This window comes from Oncorhynchus clarkii, chromosome 12 (assembly GCF_045791955.1).
Source record: "Oncorhynchus clarkii lewisi isolate Uvic-CL-2024 chromosome 12, UVic_Ocla_1.0, whole genome shotgun sequence".
Lineage (NCBI taxonomy): Eukaryota > Metazoa > Chordata > Actinopteri > Salmoniformes > Salmonidae > Oncorhynchus > Oncorhynchus clarkii.
The window spans coordinates 59,005,716-59,020,054 of NC_092158.1; the positions used below are offsets into that span (position 1 = coordinate 59,005,716).

Consider the following 14,339-nt stretch of genomic DNA (forward strand, 5'->3'; position numbering starts at 1 on the left):
GAAAAGCTATTTTGTTTTCATGAATTTTTACTGTATAGTCATTGATGTTGGTTTCCACTGATGGGCCAACTACAATCAGTTTTGGTTCCAGAGCAAGAATCATGACCATCAACATGCCACTACCTCAGTGCCAAGTTAGACCAGCACTCCAGAATACCATGTTGACACTGCTGGTCTTAAACAGATTACCCACCCAATCCTCACTTTACATGCTGGTCTGGCCCCATGTGTATACAGGGGAGTGAACATAATGCACTGTTTGAAGCAAGACCTTATTCCGTGTAGACAATCTCCAAGAGAAAGCAGATGCTGTCTGTTCCTTTTCCACCTAATACAACAATTTTGTTGAATTTGGCGATTGTAAGAAATTATTGTACAGATCTATAGGCTTTATACTTTTAGACGGCTGAAACAAACATACACATTTTGTTCAGGAAATTAACCTTTTCTCTTCCCATCTCTGCAGCGGTGACCCGTGTGGTGGGCAACAAGAAGGGCATCTTCAGTCGGCAGAGACACCCCAAAGCTGGCGCCTTCCTCCTGAGGGAGAGGTACTGGAGGCTGGCCAATGAGACGGGCCTGCTGCCCGTCGGAGCTAGGTACCCCTGATACACCTGGATGGGGGACACACAGCACCTGGGTCGTATTCATTAGAGCAAATACCCTCACTTCGTAACAAAACATTTAGCTATTGGACAAGTCCAGGTAGTCCTTCTGTTTATCTGTTTTGTTCTGTTTGGTACCTAATGAACACAACCCTGTATGGGGGACAAACCCACGACTCAGAACCGTGTCTTATGACAACTACAATGCTCAAAGACCACATCAGATTATTACCAGAACCAACCTCACTGGATCTTTTGGCTGAGTATTTGTATTCCTCTGTTTTTAATTCAGGAATCAACCCCATTTTGTGCATGAATGTAAATCATGATGATGATCTGTGTCAGATGAATGTGTTGTATGAAAAATGTATGTGTATTGTTCTTAGAATGCTTGCTGGCTCAATGTTAAGACTTCACCCATTTGACTTTTTCCAGATTGTTGTTACAGCCTGAATTTAAAATGGATTCAATTGAGTTTTTGTCACTGGCCTTGACACAATAACCCATAATGTCAAAGTGGAATTATGTTTTTAGAAATTGTTACAAATGAAAAGCTGAAATGGCTTGAGTCAAGTATTCAGCCCCTTTTGTTATGGCAAGCCTACATAAGTTCAGGAGTAAAAATGTGTTTAACATGATTTTTGAATGACGGCTGCATCTCTGTACCCAACACATGCAATTATCTGTAAGGTCCCTCAGTCAAGCAGTGAAGTCGGTATCTGGTGTGGCCACCAGCTGCATTAAGTACTGCAGTGCATCTCCTCATGGACTGCACCAAATTTGCCCGTTCTTACTACATACAATATGTTACCCCACTCTTCCACCCTCCGATCCAACAGGGCCCAGATGTGCTCAATGGGATTGAGATCCGGGCTCTTTGCTGGCCATGGCAGAACACTGGCATTCCTGTCTTGCAGGAAATCACGCACAGAACGAGCAGTACGGCTGGTGGCATTGTCATGCTGGAGGGTCAAGGGTACCACATGAGGGAGGAGGATGTCTTCCCTGTAACACACAGCGTTGAGATTGCCTGCAATGACAACCGGCTCAGTCCGATGATGCTGTAACACACCACCCCAGACCATGACAGACCCTCCACCTCCAAATCGATCCCTCTCCAGAGTACAGTGTAACGCTCATTCCTTCGATGATAAACGCGAATCCGACCATCACCCCTGGTGAGACGAAAACGCGTCTCGTCAGTGAAGAGCACGTTTTGCCAGTCCTGTCCGGTCCAGCGATGGTGGGTTTGTGCCCATAGGCGACTTTGTTGCCGGTGATGTCTTGTGAGGACCTGCCTTTACAACAGGCCTACAAACCCTCAGTCCAGCCTCTCACAGCCTATTGTAGACAGTCTGAACACTGATGGAGGGATTGTGCGTTCCTGGTGTAACTCTGGCAGTTGTTGTTGCCATCCTGTACCATTTTCATTAATTGTTTAGGATTCATTGAACAAGCATGGGAAACGGTGTTTAAACCTTTCACAATTAAGTTAATTTGTAAAAATCCAAATATCTTTGAAAGACAGGGTCCTGACAAGGGACGTTTATTTTTTTGCTAAGTTTCGGTATGCTTGTAATTAAGGACACGGGAGTTTATCTAGGATAAAAAATTATCGCAGGCAACATGAAAACCTGGTTCAGTCTGCTTTCCACCAGACACTGATGAATTCACCTTTCAGCAGGACAATAACCTTAAACACAAACCCACATCTACACTGGGGTTGCTTACAAAGAAGGCTGTGAATGTTCCCGAGTGGCCAAGTTAGTTTTGACTTAAATATGCTTGAAAGTCTATGGCAAGTCCTGAAAATGGTTATCCAGCAATGATTAATTAACAAACCATTTGAATTTTGAAAATAACTGGAAAATGTTGCACAATCCAGGTGTGGAAAGATCTTAGAAACCCAGAAAGACTCACAGCTGTAATCGATGCCAAAGTTGATTCTAACATGTTGACAGTGTGTGTGTATATATATATTTTTTTTTATGTTTGAATTTTTCTTTTACTTTGACAAGTATATTGTGTAGATCACAGGGTAGCGGCAGGGTAGCCTAGTGGTAACCGAAAGGTTGCACGTTCGAATCCCCGAGCTGACAAGGTACAAATCTGTCGTTCTGCCCCTGAACAGGCAGTTAACCCACTGTTCCTAGGCCGTCATTGAAAATAAGAATTTGTTCTTAACTGACTTGCCTAGTAAAATAAAGGTAAAATAAAAAATTCTAATTAAAATTGACAAAAAAATGACATCCATTTGAATCTCACTTATGCAGTATATTTATAACCATGATTTTATATAGAAACTAACAATCACATACTGTGCACTGACGTGACAATCTATGCACTGTCTAATAAAACTTCCTAATTCTCATCAGTATATTTGAAGTGAATGACAAGTTTTGGAGTTCACCATGTAAGGTACTGTTATCCTTTGTTAGCAACCAGTTCAAGTCAGTCTTTGTTTTCGGAGCATTCCAATAATCCCAAATATTCCGCCTGGTGTCATTCAGTTCCTAATTTAGGCCTATATTCAATCCGCACCGTGGATCCACGCTATAGCACAATTGAATGTCAATGTTTGAAGACTGCATTCTCGGTAAACGCTCTATACAGTGCCTAGTGAACACACCCTTTGCACAGCTGTCACATTATGCTGCTTTTAATTAAGATCCAACAATGTATTCAATTGGGATTTTCCCCCACTGATCTATACCACCTACTCCAACCTTTCAAAATAAAAAATTACACACTGCTGTTTAAAGGTTGGGGGTCACTTAGAAATGTCCTTGTTTTTGAAAGAAAAACTTTTTTTTTTTTTTTTTTTTACCATTAAAAGAACATCAAATTGATCTAAGGTGTAGACATTGTTAATGTTGTAAATGACTATTGTAGCTGGAAACAGCAGAATTAAAAACCTTTTTTAAAAAAAAATGGAATATCTACATAGGCGTACAGAGGCCCATTATCAGCAACCATCACTCCCTGTGCTCTTGAGTCAACATGGGCCAGCATCCCTGGGAACGCTTCTGGTGTGTAGCCAGTTCAGAAGGGAAACCCGAGTGTGGTGGCATCAGCTGATTGCATCAGCAGATATTGCACCAATTGGATTCACACACTAATTACATGCGGCCTATTTAAGTTTACCAGTTCGACACGCTTCATCAATGCCGGATGTCAGGCATTGCGCTGGTGACTCATGCTGATGTAACTAGCTGTTACTCGCTATGCTCACTGTTTCTGATATGAACTTTCGGTCTCACTTTATTTGACCCCTAGCATAACACGGTCATAACCATGCCATAATATATATAACAGTCACAACACTGTCATGACCCATATTAAGACGCATTGTGATTTATATATTCAAATATTTTCTGGCTGGTTATGAGTGTCAAAGACAAATCATACACAAGGCAAACCATTCCATTCTACTTGTAAATAGTATGTTATAACATTTCCTAAAATTGGCAATTTTATTACCGATGTAATTGTAAACACATTGATGTGAAATATGGGCTGAGCCCAATGGTTTGTCTCTGATGAATGCAGGAGCAGGACAAAACGCCCTCTTTGGGACTTATGACTGACATATGGTCATGTACGTGATAGGCCGATCTGGCTTATTATTACTCTTATAACTTCAAAACATGTACTGTGATTGATTCTATACATTTCCATATTTTGAAATCAAAGGTTGTTTGTTGACATTTATGTAGCTCTACAACTAGGGGCAGACAGTTGAACTGTTAGCTGCGCACCTACGTTAGAAGAAGAGAAGCCCAGTGGAAAAATTGCTTTCTTTTTCCCAACGCAGTTAAGCCAAAACCACGCCCCGTTATTCAGAGGGGCGTTCTACTAAGAACTCTTTGAGCTCTTTCCAAGTCCGGAAGTGAATATCACAGTGCGAAATTTCAGTCACTGATTAAAAACATTTGTCCTTGTATTTATTTATTTTTTAAATATAACAATGTCGTGGACCGAGCTAGTCATTAATGTCCCTTAACTCTCAAAGACCGATTCAATGGCTGTAGCATAGCGTATTCAACTGAATAATTAGCTAATAAATGTTTGAGAAATTATGAATAATAAGCATATGCTTTTACTTGATAATAGAGTACTAATGATAACTTCAAATACCGAGCTAGTAACGTTAAGTAGCCTAGGTTAACTTAGCTGACCTTCAGTTGAGGAAATTCAGCAGATTTCTGAGACTTTTTGTTGTTGAAAATCTGAAAATAAATACATGGGCAAGACGATCTGGACCCTCACTTTCTAAAATTATCAGCCGAAATTGTTGAAACCCCTTATTACTAGCCTATTCAACCTCTTTCTTTTCGTCTGAGATCCCCAAAGATTGGAAAGCTGCCGCAGTCATCCCCCTCTTCAAAGGGGGAGACACTAGACCCAAACTGTTATAGACCTATATCCATCCTGCCCTGCCTTTTCTAAAGTCTTCGTTCGAAAGCCAAGTTAATAAACAGATTGCCGACCATTTCGAATCCCACCGTACCTTCTCCACTATGCAATCTGGTTTCCGAGCTGGTCATATCAGATATCATAACCGGCATCGATAAAAGACAGTACCGTGCAGCCATCTTCATCGACCTAGCCATCTTCATCGACCTGGCCAAGGCTTTTGACTCTGTCAATCATCGCATTGTTATCTTGCAGACTCAATTGCCTTGGCTTCTCAAATTACTGCCTCGCCTTGTTCCCCAACTACTTATCAGAGTTCAGTGGGACATTGGAGGGCCTGTTGTCCTGACCTCTGGCAGTCTCTATGGGGGTGCCACAGGGTTCAATTCTCGGGCCGACTCTTCTCTGTATATATAAAGGATGTCGCTCTTGCTGCTGCTGATTCTCTGATCCACCTCTACGCAGATGAAATTCATTTTGTATACATCTGGCCCTTATTTGGACACTGCTAACAAACCTCCAAATGAGCTTCAACGCCATTCAACACTCCTTCCGTGGCCTCCAACTGCTTCTAAATTCTAGTAAAACTAAGTGCATGCTCTTCAACCGATTGCTGCCCACACCCTCCCTCCCAACTAGCATCACTACTCTGGATGGTTCTGACCTAGAATATGTGGACAACTACAAATACCTAGGTGTCTGGTTAGACTGTAAACTCTCCATCCAGACTCACATTAAGCAGCTCCAATCCAAAATTAAATCTAGAATCAGCTTCCTATTTCGCTAAAAAGCCTCCTTCACTTATGCCGCCAAATGGCTTCAGATCATCTACAAGTCTTTGCTAGGTAAAGCCCTGCCTTATCTCAGCTCACTGGTCACCATAGCAACACCCACCCGTAGGACACGCTCCTGCAGGTATATTGCCCTGGTCATCCCCAAAGCCAACACTTCCTTTGGCCGCCTTTCCTTCCAGTTCTCTGCTGCCAAATGACTGGAACGAATTGCAAAAATCTCTGAAGCTGGAGTCTTATCTCCCCCTCTAACTTTTTAAGCATCAGCTGTCTGCGCAGCTTACCGATCACTGTACCTGTACCTCATCCCCATAGTATTACTTACACAAATGACAGGAAGGTAGAGACAACAATACATCACACAAAGCAGCCACAACTGTCAGTAAGAGTGTCCATGATTGAGTCTTTGAATGAAGAGATTGAGATAAAACTGTCTAGTTTGAGTGTTTGTTGCAGCTCGTTCCAGTCGCTAGCTACAGCGAACTGAAAAGAGGAGCGACCCAGGGACGTGTACTTTGGGGAACTTTAACATATTGTGACTGGCAGAACGGGTGTTGTATGTGGAGAATGAGGGCTGCAGTAGATATCTCAGATAGGGGGAGTGAGGCCTAAGAGGGTTTTAAAAATAAACACCCAGTGGATCTTGCAACGGGTATACAGAGATGACCAGTTTACAGAGGAGTATAGAGTGTAGTGATGTGTCCTATCAGGAGCATTGGTGGCAAATCTGATGGCCTAATGGTAAAGAACATCTAGCCGCTCGAGAGCACCCTTACCTGACGATCTATAAATTATGTCTCCGTAATCTAGTATTGGTAGGAGGATCATCTGAATCAAGGTTAGTTTGGCAGCTGGGGTGAAAGGAGCGATTATGACAGAAAAAAAACAAGTCTTGATTTAACTTTAGCCTGCAGCTTTGATATGTGCTGAGAGAAGGACAGTGTACCGTCTAGCCATACTCCCAAGTACTTGTATGAAGTGACAACCTCAAACTCTAAACCCTCAGAGGTAGTAATCTCACCTGTGGGAAGAGGGGCATTCTTCTTACCAAACCACATGACCTTTGTTTTGGAGGTGTTCAGAATAAGGTTAAGGGTAGAGAAAGCTTGTTGGACACTAAGAAAGCATTGTTGTAGAGCATTTAACACAAAATCTGGGGAGGGGCCAGCTGAGTATAAAACTATAAATGGATGAGAGAGCTTCCTACTGCCTGAGCTATGTTGTTGATGTAAATTGACGAGAGCGTGGGGCCTAGGATTGAGCCTTGGGGTACTCCCTTGGTGACAGGCAGTGGCTGAGACAGCAGATTTTCTGACTTTATACACTGCACTCTTTGAGAGAGGTACTTAGAAAACCAGTGACACATTCATAACCTGAGCGGAAACCAGATTGCATACCTGAGATAATACTATAGATATCAAGAAAGCCAGTCAGTTGATTATTGACAAGTTTTTCAACACTTTTGATAAGCAGGGAAAAATAGAAATAGGTCTGTAACAGTATCAGCATCTCCCCCTTTAACCTCTTCATCCTACCCCCTCCTTTTTCGAACCTTCTGTTAAAAATCACGCAACATTAGTGTCCTGCTACTCATGCCAGGAATATAGTATATGCATATGATTAGTATGTGTGGATAGAAAACACTCTGAAGTTTCTAAAACTGGTTAAATCACGGCTGTGACTATAACAGAGCGTGTGTTTCATCGAAAAGCGCAAGAAAAACTGGTCACTGAAAGCTGAAAAAAGTATCCATGCGCCCCTTTCATGTATTGTTTAAAGGAAACCAAATTTAATATGGAGACGGATGCAATTCCTACAGCTTCCACACGATGTCGCCAAAAACGTCATTTTCATTGACAAAAATCCTTTGAGACATGACCAATAGATCCGTCATTCCATCCAGCCTACAACAATCGATTTTGGAAGATTGAAAAATGGACATTGTTTTCTTGAGTAGCTGCTATTGAATACAGATCGCCCAGTGATCAATTTGATCGCTTATTAACGTTTACAAATACCTAAAGTTGGGTTATAAAAGTAGGTTGAAGTGTTTTGTCAAAGAATATAGGCAACTTATATAATTTTTAAACATGACGTTGCGTGTTGGAAGAGAGCTTTTTTCCTGAAGCAGACAGGCTATACAAATGGATATTTTGGGCATTCATGGACGGATTTAATCGGGAAAAAGACCAATTTGTGATGTTTTTGGGACATATAGGAGTGCCAACAAAGAATATCATCAAAGGTAATGAATGTTTTATATTTTATTTCTGCGTTTTTGTGTAGCGCCGGCTACGCTAATTCTTTTGTTTTACGTCGCCTTCAGGCATTTTGGGGTGTTGCATGCTATCAGATAATAGCTTCTCGTGCTTTCGCAGAAAAGCATTTTAAAAATCTGACTTGTTGGCTAGATTCACAACGAGTGTAGCTTTAATTCAATACCCTGCATGTGTATTTTAATGAACGTTTGAGTTTTAACGAGTACATTTAGCATTTAGCGTAGCGCATTTGCATTTCCAGGTGCCTACTTGAGACGTCTGCGTCTCAAGTAGGATCAAGAAGTTAAATAAAGGACAAACTGTGGCTGCCTTCCAAGCAGTGGGAACATCCCCAGAAAGGAGAGACAGGCTTGGCGATGACAGGGACAGCAACCTTAAAGAAGAAATTGTCTAAACCGTCTGACCCAGATGTTTTTTTTCGGGGTCAAGTTTCAGGAGCTCTTTTTGCACCTCCGACTCAGTGACTGCCTGCAGGGATAAACTTTGTATCAGGAGAAAAAGACGGAGACGCATCGGGGATAGTCGCATTAGAAGGGGTGGGAGATGAGGAAATGTTGGACGGGCAAGGAGGCATGGCTGAGTCAAATAGGAATCCTGACTTAATGAAGTGGTGATTAGAGCTCAGCCATGTGCTTCTTGTCAGTAACAACCACATCATCAACATTAAGGGATATGGGCGGTTGTGAGAAGGAGGGTTTATTTATTTTCCAGAACTTCTTGGGGTTAGAGCCACAGAGAGAACTGCTCCTTAAAGTAACTACCTTTGGCTTTCCGGATAGCCTGAGTGCACTTTTTTCCTCATTTGCCTGAACAATAGCCAGTCAGCTTGAGTATGCGTGTGCCAAGTCTTTCGCCAAATGCAATTCTTGAAGTGGAGTAACTCTGCAAGATCACGATCGAACCAGGGGCTGAACCTGTTTTTGTCATTTTCTTTACAGGGGGGTGTGTTTGTTAACAATACCACTGAAAATATCAAAAAAGAAGGTCCAAGCGTCCTCGACAGAGGGGATCGAGCTGATTCTATAACATTTTACAGAGGCCAGTTCATGAAGGAAGGCTTGCTCAAGTTTTTTAGCAAGCGTCTATGACAAATCAGGACAGGTCGTTCACTGAGCAGCCATTACGAACCACAGGCTGTTATTTGTGAGGATAACATCAAGAAGAGTATCCTTTTCTGGGTGTTTGGAGTCATACCTTGGGGGATTGGTGATACTCTGAGAAAGATTCCCATTCCTTTAGGACTTGGTCAGGTGGTTTAAGCATGTCCCAGTTTAGGTTACCTAGCAGGACAAATTCAGACTTAGTGTAAGGGACCAGGAGAGAGCTACAGGCAGGTAGGGTACAAGCAGGTGCTGATGGAGGACGATAGCACCCAGCAACAGTCAACAAAGAGGTATTTGAAAGTTTTAATGCTTAAAACCAGCAAATAAAATTGTTTGGGGACAGACTTGGTGGAGACAACCAAGCACTGAAGGTGATCCTTGGTGAAGACTGCCTCTCCCCGACCTTGGGAAGATCTGTCTTGCCGAAAAAGGTTATAACCAGAGAGGTTAACGTCGGTATTCAAAACACTCTTTCTTAACCACATCTCAGTAATGACCAACACATCTGGATTGGAGCTGTGAACCCACACTTTCGATTGATACATTTGAGGTAATAAGCTTCTAGTGTTAACGTGCAGAAAACCCAGGCTTTTACAAGAGCAGAAATCAGTGAAGCAGATATCAGAGCACAAGTCAGAATTAGGGCTAGCAACAGTAGATGGGCCAGCGTGTACATGCACATTTCCAGATATCAACAGTAATGCAATCAAGGCATGGCATAGTACAGGGAGAGCTCTGCAGTGCTGGTTTAGGACATCTGAATGTGTATCAGATGGCAACAAGATCAGATTGAACAGCAATTTCATCAGGTAACATGACTACAAAGCCGGCGAGAGGTGGTTAGAATAGGATGGAAGGCCAAAAGTCTGTGTAATCAATAGAGTCAGAGTCCCGAGTGTGGAAACAAACACAGTCTGTCCCACGATTGGGTAAATAAAGTTTGTAGTCAACAAAGTATGCAGGAGTCATGAGGCAAATAGAAAAATACACAAGAAAAATATAAAATATATAACGACTTGGGGCTAGCCATTGTAAGTTTAGAGTCACTCGCCCCAACAGGGAGTGTGTGCTGGAGGCGAGTGAAAGCTCAGGAGAGAGGGGGGGGTGTGGTGGGGGTACCTGTACCAGACATGGCCAGGTCAGACGGTGAACAGATCGCCAGTTGGAATCCAAGCAGCAGGCAATGGCAGTAGGTGTCACACCCACTTGGGAGAAGCTTTTATTTCTGGAGGCAGATTTATTGTAAAGAATGCCAGTGAATGGTCTTTGAACAGCAGGAGGGGGCTTCAGAGGACACTTTAAAGACTCCTGAAACTTGTTTGGCCCAAAGGCCTTTTACTTTACACCTTAGTGCTAATGGAATTTGCATCTGGCTCAGTTCCAGTTTGAAATGGTGTCCTCAGGTCTCTGCTGTTTGTTGGTTAGAGTACCCTATAGCTTGGAAAAATACAATCTTGAAGCAGTAATCTCTCCGGTTAATTTTGGTAAAAATTAGGTTGTAGGTTTGGAGTTTTGATCTGGAGTGAAGGCCACGCTGTAGCATCCTGCATATGTACCTGCCGAAAAATCCAAGTTTATCTAACTCCAAATCTATCCTTTTGTAAAAAAAATGTTTAAAAAAAACATGTTGAAAAATGTGAGAACTCACATTAACCTCTAGCGTCGAGCAATCCCGTATCCGGGAGCGTAATCATAGCCTCAAGCTCATTACCATAACGCAACATTTCCTATTCATGAAAATTGCAAATGAAATGAAATAAATATATTGAAACACAAGCTTAGCCTTTTGTTAACAACACTGTCATCTCAGATTTTCAAAATATGCTTTAACCAAAGCTACACAAGCATTTGTGTAAGAGTATTGATAGCCTAGCATAGCATTAAGCCTAGCATTCAGCAGGCAACATTTTCACAAAAACAAGAAAAGCATTCAAATAAAATCATTTACCTTTGAAGAACTTCGGATGTTTTCAATGACGAGACTCTCAGTTAGATAGCAAATGTTCATTTTTTCCAAAAATATTATTTGTGTAAGAGAAATAGCTCCGTTTTGTTCATCACATTTGGCTAAGAAAAAAAGAAAGAAAATGCAGTCAACTTTTTTCAAAATTAGCTCCATAATATCGACAGAAACATGGCAAACGTTGTTTAGAATCAATCCTCAAGGTGTTTTTCACAATTCTATTCGATGAAAAATCATTCCTGGCAGTCGGTTTCTCATCAAAGGCAAACGGAAAAATACTGCAGCTGGAGATTACGCAATAATTGCGACGGAGGACACCAAGCGACCACCTGGTAAATGTAGTCTCTTATGGTCAATCTTCCAATGATATGCCTACAAATACGTCACAATGCTGCAGACACCTTGGGGAAAACGTAAGCTGACTCCTAGCTCCTCCACAGCCATATAAGGAGTCATTGAAATGAGGCGGTTTCAAAAAATGCGGCACTTCCTGATAGATTTTTTTAACTGGGTTTCGCCTGTAACATCAGTTCTGTGGCACTCACAGACAATATCTTTGCAGTTTTGGAAACGTCAGAGTGTTTTCTTTCCAAAGCTGTCAATTAATATGCATAGTCGAGCATCTTTTCATGACAAAATATCTTGTTTAAAACGGGAACGTTTTTCATCCAAAAATTAAAAGAGCGCCCCCTATATCGAAGAAGTTAAGCTGTGTCTCTCTGAGGGGGGGGGGGCGTGCGTGCGTGCGTGTATCATAATGACATTGATTATTTGTGATGCTTGCTAGCTGTATTGAACCTCGCTCGCGTTGGTCTATGCTTATGTTGCAATCAGGGTTTACATTAGGAAAATGTGGCGCTGGACAACGTGACCGGGAACTATTTAATTTACTAGGTGGTGGGCCAAAGCCTGAAAAGATTAAGTTGTTAGATCCCCCGTCGAGGTAGGAGCAGATTTTTTGTATATGACCGTAAAACATTCTTATGAAACTATAACATTTGTTGGCACCTTCAATTCCTGCACATTTTCTCATAAAAAGTATATTTCAAGACTGTCTGCTCAGGCAAATTTGCCGAACTGCTAAATCAGAACTCCCTTACAAACCCCTCATGATGAAGGCAGCCAATGGCCTGCTTCTATCTACAATGTAAACACAGTCTCTTGTGAAAACGCAAGTTAATGTCTGATGAAGAGGAAGGGCTATAGATAGCTCTCAAAGACTGAAAAAAGATAAATAACTGTTTTGGAGTGCACTTCAAATATGCACAATGCAGTACGAATTGTCTTGATCGTATGAAGAGGTAACTCCATTGGCCATTTAGCCAATTTATTAAAAGCTAGCCAATGTTACAGTTTGACTAGCCGAGCCAGCTACTATAAATGTAAAGTTGCGTTTCATTAGCTATCTCTGTCAGTGAATTACATTTTTGAATCATGTTTTGGCATGATTATGTCTCATTTCAAGTAATTAGCTGCAGGCTTAAAGAAACATTCAATCATATACTTTGCATAGAAACCCAAATGAAAGCATGTAGATACAAAGATGTGTGTGTCATGTATGCTAGAATGGAGGTTTAAAAATGACAGCTGCATATGCATATTAGCCAGTACATATGGCATAGCCTACACATATAGCATACCTTGCAATACAATCATCTACCAAAACATTTGTACAATAATTGATTTCTAAACCAGATACAGTGTATTTGGAAAGTATTCAGACCCCTTCCCCTTTTCCACATTTTGTTACGTTACAGCCTTATTCTAAAATAAATAACTTTTTTTTTTTTAAATCCTCATCAATCTGCACACAATAACCCATAATGGCAAAGTGAAAACAGGTTTTAAGACATTTTTGTAAATTAATTAAATGTAATAAAAAAAACAGATACCTTATTTACATAAGTATTCAGACCCTTTGCTATGAGACTCGACATTGAGCTCAGGTGCATCCTGTTTCCATTTATCATCCTTGAGATGTTTCTACAACTTGATTGGAGTCCACCTGTGGTAAATTCAATTGACTGGACTTGGACACAGCTGTCTATATAAGGTCCCACAGTTGACAGTGAATGTCAGAGCAAAAACCAAGCCATGAGGTCAAAGGAATTTTCCGTAGATCTCCGAGACAGGATTGTGTCCAGGCACAGATCTGGGGAAGGTCACCAAAACAATGTCTGCAGCATGGAAGGTCTCCAAGAACACAGTGGCCCCCATCATTCTTAAATGGAAGAAGTTTGGAACAACCAAACTGAGCAATCAGGGGAGGGTGTTGGTCAGGGAGGTGACCAATAACCTAATGGTCACTCTGACAGAGCTCCAGGTTTCCTCTGTGGAGATGGAAGAAACTTCCAGAAGGACAACCATCTCTGCAGCACTCCACCAATCAAGCCTTTATGATAGAGTTGCCAGGTGGAACTCCTCAAAAGGCACATGACAGCCCACTTGGAGCCAAAAGGCATCTAAAGGACTCTCAGAACATGAGAAAGAAGATTATCTGGTCTGATGAAACCAAGATTGAACTCTTTGGACTGAATGCCAAGCTTCACGTCTGGAGGAAACCTGGCACCATCCCTATGGTGAAGCATGGTGGTGGCAGCATCATGCTGTGGGGATGTTTTTCAGCAGCAGGGACTGGGAGTCTAGTCAGGATTTAGGGAAAGATAAACGGAGCAAAGTACAGAGAGATCCTTGATGAAAAGTCCAGTGCCTGGACTTGAACCCGATGGAACATCTCTGGAGAGACCTGAAAATAGCGCCAAATACAACAGGTGTAGACCTCACTGTGAAATGCTTACTTACAAGCCCTTAACCAACAATGCAGTTCAAGAAATGGAGTTAAGAAAATATTTACTAAATAAACTAAAGTAAAAATAATTTACAGGGGGTACCGGTGCCGAGTCAATATGCGGGGGTACAGGTTAGTCGAGATAATTTGTACATGTAGGTAGCTATGTGTGTTTTCTATACCTGTTTGGACCTCTCGCTGTAGGCTTTACAGACGCTCCCCCTTGGCTGCAACCCTTTTAATTTAGTGTGCCCTTCGAGCACAACCCATGTGGAATTCCGGGTCTCTGGTAGCGTTTGGAACTGCCGATCTGCAGTCAAGATTGCAGAGTTTATCTCAGCGTTTGCTGCCCTTCAGGCCCTTGACCTTTTGGCCCCGACGGAGACATGGATCA

At 41.8% G+C, this 14,339-nt stretch overlaps 1 protein-coding gene across 2 annotated transcripts in view; it reads left to right on the plus strand.

Annotated features, from left to right (window-relative positions):
- Window positions 1–3,454, plus strand: part of LOC139420875 (beta-glucuronidase-like) — a 30,593-nt gene extending 27,139 nt beyond the window's left edge. For both annotated transcript variants that reach the window (XM_071171249.1, XM_071171250.1), the window contains one exon: window positions 467–3,454. In XM_071171249.1, coding sequence (XP_071027350.1) covers window positions 467–609 — 143 coding nt within the window. In that variant the 3' untranslated portion in view covers window positions 610–3,454. The remainder of the gene's footprint in view (window positions 1–466) is intronic.
- The last annotated feature ends 10,885 nt before the right edge of the window (window positions 3,455–14,339 follow it).